This window comes from Gouania willdenowi, chromosome 20 (assembly GCF_900634775.1).
Source record: "Gouania willdenowi chromosome 20, fGouWil2.1, whole genome shotgun sequence".
In the NCBI taxonomy this organism is placed as follows: domain Eukaryota; kingdom Metazoa; phylum Chordata; class Actinopteri; order Blenniiformes; family Gobiesocidae; genus Gouania; species Gouania willdenowi.
In genome coordinates, this window is record NC_041063.1 from 11,335,212 (window position 1) to 11,348,162 (window position 12,951).

Here is a 12,951-nt window from a genome sequence, read left to right on the forward strand (position 1 = left end):
CAAAGAACTTTCACTTTTATCACACTTTTAAAAGTACAAAACCTTGTGAAATGTTTCTCTATCTTTTACCAAAAACCCTTTATTAAAAAATGTTTCTCATTAAGGAAAAAGAAAAGGTGTTTATGGAACACACCATAGCTGAGAACTGGTCTTCATACCGTTCATATCATAGCGCTTTCAGCTGCATTTTAACTAGTTTTTTATTGAAATCACAACATTTTTTTACCAGCTAATGGAGAAACAAATCATACATAAAGTGAATGTAACTATTGGCTATATACAACACCAGGGAAGAGTATCAGGTGTGGCTTAAGAGGCCAGCATCATTTGCCATTTGAACACGAGGCTCATACAGGAGGCACTTAAACAGAGAGCCTTAAGAGCCATGAGGATGTAACTGGAGTGAGGAAGGGTTTTGGAAAGATGTCCATTGAGAGGGTCCAGCACCTTTGCTGCAGACAGGAAACAGAAACTAACACGTTCTACATCTTTTCCTTCACCTCACTTCCTGAAGCCTGAGGATGGGACTGGTGCACAGAGCGCTAACACAGGCCTGCACCACACACTCAGAGCATACCGAGTGCACAATCTACAGCATGCATCGCCCCACCAGTAGGATGATGACCAAGTTAACTGACTGCTGTTAGAGATACAGTATTTACAGTATTCATCCTTTTAACATGTTTTGATCCAATTAAAACAAACTGAGCTTTCATTTCTGCATGATTGGATGAGAAAAAGTTTACAATGACAAATGCAAAAATCAATGTCCTCGAGAATGACTACTATTTTAATCGTCTATGTACAATAAAACAACTTTATGAATAAATGAAATAATGTGGAGAAATAACAGACGATGCTCTGAGGTCTGACAGCTGCATAGCCGTGTGTGGTCGGTTCCTTGTGTCCGGTCAGACCCACGGGTGGTTCTGGTGCTCAGATCTTCTCCTGGATGAACGGATGCTGCAGAGCCTGGTTGATGGTGATCCGTTTGGCTGGGTCCAGCATCAGTGTGCTGTCCAACAGGTCCTTCAGCTGCATTACTTTCTTCCTCTGGTCCTCGGGCAGTCGCTGACCACCGATCATGTCCGACAGCAAGTCTTTGGTGGGGTTGATAGTGCTCATCACCGTCACCTTTTCCTGAGGAGCATCACAGAGAAGTTGCTTTTAATGACAAACCCAAAGAAAAGACTAGAACAAAGAAATGTGATTTAAATAAGGCTGGAAATTAACTTGAGCAAAGGAAACAAACTCTTTACCCTTTCAGTGACTTTGTCGACCTCAATGTACAGAAAGTTTAGATTCTGATCAAAGTGCTGGTCTTTGAACAAGCCTTTCCTGATCATCTGAGAAGAGAAAGAACAAGTTAAGCACGCAGTACCTACAGGAGTTCAAACTCCCTGATGATCTTTTACCTTATTGGGCATTTTGCCTTTGAGATCCATGGCTAGCTTGATCATGTGATTGTTGGAGGATCCAGGAAACAGGATTTTGCCAGTGTAGAGCTCATACAGGGTGCAGCCCACAGACCACATGTCGATACCATAGTCGTACGGCTTTCCTATAACTGGGACAGAAATGTTGAGTGAGCTTTCTGACCTTTAAGATTACTGACCCACGGTGAGGATAACTGTGGCGTTTCTTACTGATTTCTGGAGCTCTGTAAAACCTGCTGACCAGATACGGGGTGATGTCATTGTCAGCCACATGTGATGCGGAGCCAAAATCACACAGCTTCAGAATGGTCTTTGACTCGTTCACCTATGAACAGAAACATAATCAAGACAACACACACTGACAGACACTTTTGTCTGACTTCAAAGGTAGCCGCCCTTACCAGAATGTTGTCCGGCTTGATGTCTGCATGGAGGATGTTGCAGCGTTTGAGCAGCTTGAGGGCCAAGAAGAGCTGCTGGCTATAGGAGCGCACAGCTTTGAAGTGGAGCCCAACGTCTTTACCGTACTTCTTTAGCACCTCTCGTAAATTCATACTGGATAAGAAAACAAATGCTACAACATTAGAGAGGCAATGATTTGAATATATAAAAATCAAGACAAAAAACAAGTACCTCAGAGGCTCGAACACCAGACAGAGATGCTGCTTGTGGTAAAAGTGACGGAAAAGGCGAAGACAGTGGAACTTGTCGTCAGGATCTGCATCATTCAGCTTCTTCAAGAACTCCAACTCCTTCAGCCCAGTCTTCTGCCTATTCAAACACAGATACTGCCATTCATATCAGTGTATTTAAAACAACTCAACACCTAGACCCTGTACTATGAAGCTGGATTTTCCCTTATCGAGCTTACTACTGGTATTAAGCCTGTCTGTCGTGTACTATGCTGGTTTACTTCTTACTAGGGCTGGGCCAAAATGCATATCTTGATATTTTTTCTCAAAATGGCGATATACGATATTCTTGATCGATTTAATTCAAATAAAGTCTTACCAGAAAGATAATTCTAGGTTAAATTTGTTGATGCTAAAATAACATCACAGTGCTTTAATATTGGTCAAAAAAATAAACAACTTATACATGTATCACAAACATGGGCAACTAGTGTGCCCAAAATTAAATGCACAAAATGACAGCAAAAAATGCACACATTTATTAATTGCATTTGCGATAATACTGCAATATGATAAAACGATATTTCCTAACCGCAAAGGCTACGATTTTTGAGAAGAAAAAATAAAAAGTTATGGCTATACGAGCGGACTGCATGTCAAAGTATTTAAGTTTACAAATGCAATTGAAGTAGATAAATAAACTGTCTTTAATATTAATTTTCCTTTATCTTAACATAAGCCTAGCCTACAAAAAAATAAGAATTTATGTATAATACATCTGATATTGTTTATTAGAACACGTTACATTGATTTATTGATTATAGTTGTTAAAAAATACATAGCAGAGGACCTTGAAGAAATAATCACAAATTAAATCGCAATCGCAATACTGACAAAAAAAATCTCAATTAGATTATTTTTCCAAAATCGTTCAGCCCTATACAGGACTGTGAAAAGTTTGGGAACCACTGATGTAGGCTATTAAGGCTATTAGTGGAATTCCCCAGCCATCTGCCCAAACAGTCAATCAAAAATGGGTTTGTATGTATGCATGTATAGTTTTATTCATCTTCCTAGTATAGGCCAATGGAGTAAATACTTCCTGCAGAGTACAGTGTGTGTGAATGTGTTGGTTACATCAGCTCATTGTTTCGGATGATCTTCACTGCCACCTCCTGACCAGCTCTGGCAGTGTCCCTGGCTCTGATCACGTTGCTGAACACTCCCTGGCCCGTGTAGCCATACACGTCATAACGCTTGTCCAGCGTCTCTCCAATGTTGACGCCTGAATGAGAGCACAGAGCAATGACTGATGTTTCTGCTCACACTGCTGAGGGAATGTGTGAATCAGAATAACAGTGTACACATGTGCTCCTTTCAGAAACATTATTAGAAGTTCACATCATTAACGTTTGGACTAATCTAACTCAGGCTTGTCATGATATTTATATTTTTCACATGATGGATAAGCAAATAATGTACTTATCCAGGATTGGGTTAAAAAAAAATTCCAATTACAATTAAATTAGAATTATTTTGAATCCTCAGAAAGTCAATTCCAATTATGTTCTCAATTAAAATTAATCACAATTACTGAGCCTGAAATAAATAGCCTAATAAAAGTTAACCTTCCTCTTGTGTTAGCTTTCAGTCAGCATCTCTAATGAAAACGGGTCCTAAATCAGCTGTAAAATACACTAACAAATATCTACCATCTAATTTCTTTCCTCATCAATGAATATATTGGTTTTAATATTTTTGATTTGGGCATCTGAGCCTATTTTGTGTCAGTATACCCCTATATTTAACATGTTTTTTTAAATGGTAAAATGTGGGAAAGCTTGATATGAAACTACATGTGTAAAACTGTACATAGAACTGTAACATGGCAGTTTTGGAAATTTCATGACAATTACAAAGTCAACTATCTGAACTCAATTACAATTACGACACAGACAGATTTTTTTTAATTACAATTATAATTGACCCCAATATGTGAAAAAAAAAAAATCAATAGAAAAATGTAATTAGGAATTTAAATTTACAAGGTTTAATCCTGATTTATTCAACCCAAAATGTCTGTAAACACAATGTGATAATTTCCGTCCTGTAGATTTATTTATATACCTTGTAGTTAACTTTAAAAACTAAAAAACAACTGCCACTCAGAGAACAGCTACACAATCATTCATCTTCATAAGTTACACTACATCAGTCAAAAGAACCAGACCATTAATGCAATATTGTGGATTATCATTCCACTGTAGTGTTTACCATCATACAGTTAATATTAGGAGCTTTACAATATGAGACGATAACTTACGATAGTAGCCCTCTGCATCAGTCCAGTTGTCCCTCAGGTTGGGATTCTCCTTGAAGTCCTTCCCTACGCCTGCTGCCCTCATCCTGGCACTCTGCACCAGCAGCACAAAAAACACCATCAGCTTGTTACAGGCCCAACTAAATATTTCCCTCTTCAGATAGAGTTCCAAAAACGATGCTCAGGCTCCCTGCTAAGCTCCGTTTGTTTATTACTTACATCAAAGTCAGCCATAAACATGTCGTCTGACTCTGTAAACATGTCGGGAGCTGTGGGCTTCTTTGGGTTGGCTGCTGAAACAAAAAAAACAAGAGACCATCATGCCAAAACCACCCAGCAATGAGTTTCTGCACAAGCTGCATGTTGTAAAAACAGTGCAACTGGAACATGTGTTAAGAGTCACATACTCTGCAGAGATCAAAACATGCAGGCAGATACACCAGGGCTACGGATTATAAGCCAGCAACTGAATGAACACATGACAGAAAGAAACACAACAATAAACCATCTGTCACACAAAACTTAACTTTCACACACATTGAACTAACCATTTTCATTTGGGTTTTTAGCGGAAAAATACTGGAATAGGATCGATATTTATATGTTTATTTTTATGAAAGTTATCTTAACACAGGGAGTGGACATGACTGGTTGTTTGCTCAATTCGAGTAAGCAGCAGATGTTTTAACCAACCGACTTGCTCTTATTATGCAAAATGTACCGAAATCACAAAAGTCACTTCCTGAAATTATAATAGCTATATGACACAGATTAAACCACTGGTTACCAAACCTTTTTTTTTTTAAATCATCTTTGCTGATTTTGAACCTAATATCATTGTCACTTACACTTTAAATGTTTTTACAAAATTCTATCTATCCCCATTAATAACGATACAGTAAGTTGAAATGTATGGGTACCCCTATTCTTTCTAGAAGAATTGGAATGAAATGTACAATCCAAATGAAACACAGTAGGGGTAAATGAGGAACCAACCCCGAATAAGTCAAACCCAACACGAGTCAAATTTAATAAAGACTGGTAATTACGGTTCATTTTTTAATTGTCAAAATTGATTTAGAATCCCTATATTGATCTAGATCACCTCCAAAATGTAATAGAATCTTTCATGGTGTAAGGTCTATTACTGGTTAAAATGTTGTCAAAATCTGTTAAGCACTTTTGACGTAATCCTGCCAACAGACAAATAAATAAACACTAGTGACAATATTTGGAAGTGATTCAGCACATCATTTGAGCCCTTTATGATAAAATCCTGACGGGACGTTTGTGATTTACCAAGAAACAGAGCTAATTATTTCCATAAACAAAACAAATGGTTAAACTTGCAAAAACATTATCTTTAAAATGTTTAAAACATTTCCTTCCTGTTTCTGATCAGATTCCAAATGTGAGCGTAAAGAATTGCCAGCACCTGTTTGCAGGACTTGTACTTTGACACATGCAAAAACAGTCATTAGGACATTACCGTCTTTCTCCTGCGCGATGAGGTTCTGCTTGGCTTTGATGTTAGCTTCAAATGTGTTGACATTCTCCCGTTCGTACTCTTTGACGTCTGCAGCTACTCTCTCCAGGATGTCGTCTGGTGAGGGCGAGCGGCTCCGTGTGCTGCTCTGAGGACTGCTGGGCTCGGAGTTCATGTTGCTGTCATCATTCCCCACTCTGTACTTCTGTAAAGCCACCAGAGAGCAGGAATACACTTTTAAGGAGACCGAGATATCACAAAAAACAAGGAACACCAACATCTGACACATTAAGATTCACATGATGAGTGTGGATAAACAGACCTGCACAATGGCCATTCGCTGTTGACGCCGTTGTTCAATAAGAGCTTCTTCATCAATCTCCTCTTCACTGTCAAAGTCATCCAGCCTGCAAAGAGAAAAGCAACTCAACACACAAAAGCCTTTAATGTGGGCAAGAACAATACTGACAATGACATTATTGAACTAGTTGTTAAATGCATTTCAGACTTTTCTAGACTAAACTAAAAAGAACTACCGTAATTTCTGGTCTATAAGTCGCTACTTTTTTCATAAAGTTGTTAAATCAACGAGTCCGTCTTGTTCAGGGGTAATCGGTGCTCTGGGCTCAGGCTGATTGGAGGACAGACGGAGACGGAGCAAAGATATAGTCTGTATCCAGGATGTTCTAATCTCTGCTTCGTCTACATTAGCAATCAGCCAGTTTGTAAAAAAAGAAAACGACAAACCAAATAAAGTTGCCTAATCCCCACGTTGGATTTGGATTCTGACTCAGAGTCTGGACTCAGGGTGATCTCTCCTCTGTAGTTGACGGTAAAAAGAACGAAGGGATCGGTGCATCAGCCTGGTTCCATTAAATAGTGACCATAAAAATTGACTGATATGTAGACGTGGAGCAGTGAGAAACAGATGAAATACGGAAATCCCTGTGAAACCTTGAGTACAGCAGTCCGCCTACCTGCCCATTCTGATTGGCTGAATCGTTTGAAGGGCACCCTCATCAGCCAATAGAGTGTGGCCTATGTTACGATGCAACTTTGTGAGGATTTTTCTTACAAAATTGCTAAATTATTGGAATGCGGCAAATGTAACGGTATGCTCTATAGTCCGGAAATTACAGTATTGATAAATATAATCAAAAAATATATATAAAACAACATTTTCCATTTTCAGTCAGACACATATTCCATTTCTCTTTGTTAGTCGAGCAGCTTTACTCTAACTATGATACATTTATCAGGCTCTTCTGTGTGTGCAGTTCCCCATTAAACATGCATGTTGGTTTAAATCACGTTGTGTGTCAGTATTTAGTCTTGCTATCAAATGATGTGAGCACATTGTTGTTGTCGGATGGTCGTTAACCAAATCCTATCATAGTGAATCACGTGCAGATCTGAGTAGTGCATCATTTAAGTGTTCACTCAGACGATCCAACACATTTACTCACATGTCCCCCTCAGATGATTCCTGGTCCACTTTCATGCCCTCAGAAAGGCTGCCCTTAAATTTGTCTTCATCCCGGCTGCGTCGCCGCCGCCTCCTCTCACGGTCACGAGACATGGAGCGTCTGTACTGTCTGAGTCGGCCGTACCGATCCCTGTCCCCTGACCTGCAGGTCATTAGAAATTACATTTTAGTTGGACATGTTTGCTGCTTAATCTCTTGAATTTGTTCAAGTATTACATTGGAAACAGCATGAAAAAGAAAAAACTGCTGCTTCACCTGTGTCCCAGAGGAGACCTGCTCCGTCTGCGTGGAGAGGAGCGAGAGCGTCGTCGTGGTGATGGGGACCGCCGTCTGAGAGGTGAGCGACTCTTTCTGCGACGGGGCACCAACCTCGGGCTGTTTTCTCGTGATCTGTCTCTGGCTGGTCCTGCATCTGCACGAGGACGTTTCCTGCAGAATCATAAGGAACGGGAGGATTTAATCAGTGTCTACAGGGTTGTTTTCTACACATCCTCCTTTAATTGTAGGCGTGTACCAGGGCTTCACCATTTTGACAAAAAACCTAATTGCGATTTTTCTGACATATTGCGATTGCGATTCCATTTACGATTTATAAAAATATTTTATACATTTAAATGCATATGTGTTTTATTTATTTTTTCCAAATTACATGATTTCCACATACATTTTTGGAAAATTAATCAATTTCTTCATAAAATATTAGTTTTTAGCTCCTGTCAGGAAACAAAAAAAGAAAACTATAATTAAACAAAAATGTACATAAAAAAATTAAAATGTAATGACATGGATTATTCTGACTGCTCAATTTTAATTATTCATGTCATATAAAGATGTATGAGAACAGCATTAATGTCACTATATTTCCCCTCAGGGATCAATGGTTTACTGAATCTGAGCAGGTTTATTGATTAAGTTTTGATCAACTTAATTTAAATTAACCTAATTTACAGGCACGTTAAAGTTAAGCGGGCGCTGGTCGGCTCTGATTTAGGAGTCAGTGATGATTTGCATAGTTTTTTGCCGTTTAGATGGTGTTTCGGGTGGTTTAGGTGGTCTCTGAAGCGGCCAGGATGTGAGTGGGGAGAATATTTCAACATAAAAAAAGTCCTATTCCTCACGGTGACAGCGTTTCAACCCGATTCTGTCCATTTCCACGTTCAACAGTAGATTCTGTTTTCATTGGTTGATACCATGATTCCGTTAATGTAAATTTTATAGGGCCCTAGTGCAGTTGTTAACACACTCAGAGACCCACTGCAGTGCATTGAAGGGTATGTCCTGTAACCATCTCTGATTGGCCAGCAGCTCAGGAAGGTGAACATATACAGTATATCACTCAATTGACGGAGATGGAAGAAAAAACATCAGCTTCTGAGGTTACGTTATTGCAGTAGTGAAAACCTCAATATCAATGCGATGAAGGTTAATCGTTCAGCATTAGTGTGTAAAAGCCTTGTACTGTACAAATTACAGGTGTTGGATATGCTGCTTCAAACCAGTTGAGCGATGAAGTCGACATTCCAGCTTAACAAGAATTTCTACATCATCTTTGGAACAAAAACATGAACATGAAAAATAACCTGCTTTTGGAGTTGAAACAACGTAAAAGACACAGAAGGCATATCCCACCTGTGACTTACCTCAGTGGTGATTCCAGCCTGTCTATGTCCCTCCTCCTGGTGTCTGGTGAGCGGCTACGGGCTCTCCTGGGTGACGTCCTGGTTCTGGTTGGAGAATGGCTCGGTTTAGAGGTTCTGTCTACGCTGTGGTGGGCATCCCTGTGGCGGGGGGAGGGGCTGCGTTTCCTCCCGGGGCTATGTGCTGCCCGCCTATGAGGGGAGCGGTTCTCTTTACCCGATGATGCATCCTTAGACGGTGACTTGGTCGGCCTTTTGTCTCTTTCGGCCTCGGGGCGACCTGGCCGTTCTCTGCCCGGGGACTTGGAGCGCCGACTTGCTCTTTCCTGGTTTGGTCTGTCATCTCGATGAGAGGATGAACGTTTGTCAGCTTGGCCAACTTTCTGCTCCTCTCTGTGGCTAGTAGGAGAGCTGGACTTCCACCTTTCATTGGACCTGTTAGTACTGTCGGACTGCTTCCTGTCTTTAGACTTGCTCCTTCCACGGCCTCTGTCTTTAACACCTGTGTCTTTGGTGCTTTTACTCCCCTTGTCCTGCTTTGGCTCCTTAGCAGGTTTATCAGCTGACTTACTTCGACTTCTGCGTTTGGAGCTGGATTTACAGCCCTCTGTTGAGTCCCGTCTAGATTTCCCACTTCTCCCTCCTTTGGGTGAAATGGGTTTACCTGAGCTGCCCTTTTGACGCGGTTCTCCATTTCTGAACCGCGCATCTCCATCCTCTTCAGAGCCAGAGTTGTACCCTTGAAGGATCAAACCCATACCGGACTGAACTTTACCTTCCATCAGCTGACTATCCAGTTCCGCTTTAATCATTGCCCTCTGTTTCTCCAGATCCTCCAGTAAAGCCCTGTCGTCCAGACTGGGATTCCCAGACGAGGGAGAATATTCAACCTTCCTTTGACCCGAAGAACCAAAGAGGGCCGCAGTAGAAGGAGAGGAGGCCTCCTTACGTTTGTGTTTCCTATGCTTGTGGCGATGCTTGCGTTTGCGCTCCTTGTCCTCGTCAGTGGCATGTTTGTGCTTTTTATGCTTATTGCGGTGCTTGTGTTTTTTCCTCTTGTGTTTTCCGCTGCTGCGAGGTTTGGAAGTCTCTTCTATCTTCTCACCATTGGTTTCTGCTTCCTCCTGTGATGTCAGCACAAAAACAGCGATCAATAATTAAAGAAATCTGGTAATACATTTCCCCGCTGCCCTGAAAAAGAGCAAGAAGATGAATGTATGGTTGGGGTGATACTTTTTTCTTCTCTTTTTTTAGAAAAGCTACAAACTGTTTTTTTTTTTCTTTCTTTCTTTCTTTAAAAACAAAACCTCATTAAAGACTATAAACAATACAGTATAGATCAAATAGGATGCTCAGCCTTAAGCTAAAGCTCCAAACAAAGAAGAACCACTGCATCAAATAAATCAAGCTTTACACATTGTGATGTCGATACCCACCTCTTCTTCCTCCTCTTCCTCAGACATTTCACCAGAGTCCTCGTTTGCACTGCGTTCCTGGATTTCCAAGTCTTGTTTCCTGCTTAACAAAAGATTATTACTAAACGATGTAACTCAACACATCAGCGACAAACTTATTTTTCAATTGTTAATTTGTTTTCTGGCCCCAGCGCAAGGTGTCTGTGTATTCCATGGAAATGTAAAGGGTGAGCTAACCAGCAACACCAACATGTTGCAGTTCATGAAAGAGCTGTACCCATTATTTCTACCACTGGATTTATACTAAAATTTATTAACAGGAAACTATGAAAAAAATCTCAAAATGCTTCCAAGCAGGAATTTTCAGCCACTTCAAAAAAGCAGACTTAATACTTCTCTATACATGGCAGTGTTGTCATCTTATCTCCACAGAAACAGATTTTATGTTATTTTAGTGACTTACTTGTGAAAGCTGCAGGTTTAACCCATCTGATGGACAGGGTAATGATTCACAGCCTAATACATAGTTTACACGGGATTTGGTGCTTGCAGTACAACAGTCAACATGAGCAACATCAGGCTGTTATATTAATATAATGATAAATCCCCATTGGGGCAAAATCTCAACTTACTGATAGAAAAGTAGGCAAAATCCACATTTTTGGTTTATCAACTGTTAACACTAGATCCTAACCTAACAAGACATTATATAATTACCTAGTAAATAAACAGATCATCAATTTAGGGGTGTCCTGATTCCAATATTGATATCTTATAGGCAGTGGCTATCCATACCGTTGCCATATCAATATACCAAGATTCTACCCGTACACAGCGCCCCTCATTGGCCAGTTTCGGTTATGTGACTAAGACTAAACCTAACAGTAAACCCAACCCTAAAAATTGTTGCAATATAGGGTTATAACCCTAAATATAACCCTAAGACGCTATGTACATGTACTTCGGTATACGTACCAATAATACAAGGGATTGTCCGTGCGGCAACCGTACGAATAGACACTTTTTTATCATAATAGTTCTACATCAGCAAAATAATTTAGTATAAAATTACATTGGCCAGCGTCTAAAATTGTATGGAGGACCAAACCTGCCTAAAGTATAAATAAATATTGAAACAAATAAATAAAAAAATAATTAAATGTATGAATAAATTAATAAAAACTGGTAAATAAATGACAATTAAATGTCTTAAATTTATTTCAACATTCATTTATTTTGCCTGTCACCATGGAATAAAAGCAATGACAAGTGTAATAAGCCCGAAATATTAAATCACTTTTAAATTACTTTATGTAATACATATTCAATATAACACTGTATGTAATTTAAGCATATTAAGTGTCATTCCCTTTTTCGTTGTAAATACACGCAGTATTTCAGTAGATAACAAACCGGTAGACACAGTCAGTAGCCATAACTTAAGGTTTCATATAAATACAGTTTAATATAGTGATCATAAGTCTGGAATAACACTGTATACTAGCATAATCAGTATCACTCCTCAAGGGGACTTCTCAAAAGATTAGCGTTCATGTGCTAAGTGTCGCTTAACAAACTTCCAGCTAGCATGCTACTGATGATGCTAACCCGTCGTTTCGGAAGCTTTACAAACAACATAACATGTGTTTAAATATACTGAGCACCTTGTGAAGCAATGCGACGGATAACACACGCAGAAAGTCTTTAAGCAGATTTTAATTGGATGTCTTTGGAGGTCAGGTTTAGTATAACAGCGCTAAAAAACCATTAGCCAGCTAGCTAAGAACGTTAGCTAAGCGCACACATACATAGCAACAACGTGCACCTGCTGTTCCGTAAGCCTCCGACATCCCAATTGTTCCCTAAGGGTTGCACATGGAGTCAGGACTCATGCTTTGTTGCTTCCCGCATCCCCTTAAATGTGAACAGACTTACACGTGTTCGTTGCCATTATTCATTCTGCTAGATGAGATGTCCATTTTAATGTCGGCCATTTTCCTCAGATGGGGGGATTCTTCTTCTTCGGTTGTGACGTGAACCAGCCTCGCAGAGGTACCGCCAATATTCTGCCCTCTGGCGGCCTGGAGGTAAAAAACACACATTTATTTTTGGTAATTTAAATCTTGCCACAGTTCCCTTACATACAGTAAACATCTCATGTATGAACTTAAAAAGGAAGAGATGAAATCCTGCACAATTTCAATTTAATTTATTTTCCACAAAGGCATCTGTACAAAATAAAAGGTTTGTCAAAATTTACAACTCAGCTAAATTTATGAACTCTAAAACTGAGAAAGTAACAGCATTTAGGCATTAGTTCATCATCTTCAAGTCTTTACAAGCAAAACGGTTGAACATGTTGTCATAATATGTCAAGCATATTTTTTTTAGTCATTTCTATTAGACTCGAATAAAGGAAAACATGTTAAACATTAGATCAACCAGTTTACATGGGCAATTTTTTTCATTAGGGGCACATTTTGGGAAAAATTGTACCCACTGAAATATTCAGTGTGTAATCATTCTAGTTCAACTTTTT

The 12,951-nt window shown here is 39.6% G+C and overlaps 1 protein-coding gene across 2 annotated transcripts; it reads right to left on the minus strand.

Annotated features, from left to right (window-relative positions):
• Positions 1-235: 235 nt before the first annotated feature.
• Positions 236-12,473, minus strand: prpf4bb (pre-mRNA processing factor 4Bb). 2 transcript variants are annotated; one of them, XM_028434740.1, is made up of 16 exons: positions 12,348-12,406; positions 10,434-10,512; positions 9,001-10,121; positions 7,616-7,789; positions 7,341-7,502; positions 6,197-6,281; positions 5,878-6,079; positions 4,608-4,681; positions 4,392-4,482; positions 3,206-3,353; positions 2,070-2,207; positions 1,838-1,991; positions 1,647-1,761; positions 1,416-1,567; positions 1,260-1,346; positions 236-1,140 (listed from the first exon to the last, which is right to left on the minus strand). In XM_028434740.1, the coding sequence occupies exons 1-16, from the start codon at positions 12,404-12,406 to the stop codon at positions 937-939; spliced, it is 3,045 nt and encodes a 1,014-aa protein (XP_028290541.1). In that variant the 3' UTR covers positions 236-936. The 2 variants fall into 2 exon arrangements, with proteins under 2 accessions (XP_028290541.1, XP_028290542.1); XM_028434741.1 differs by having other exon boundaries at positions 937-1,140; positions 4,608-4,678; positions 12,348-12,473.
• Positions 12,474-12,951: the final 478 nt, after the last annotated feature.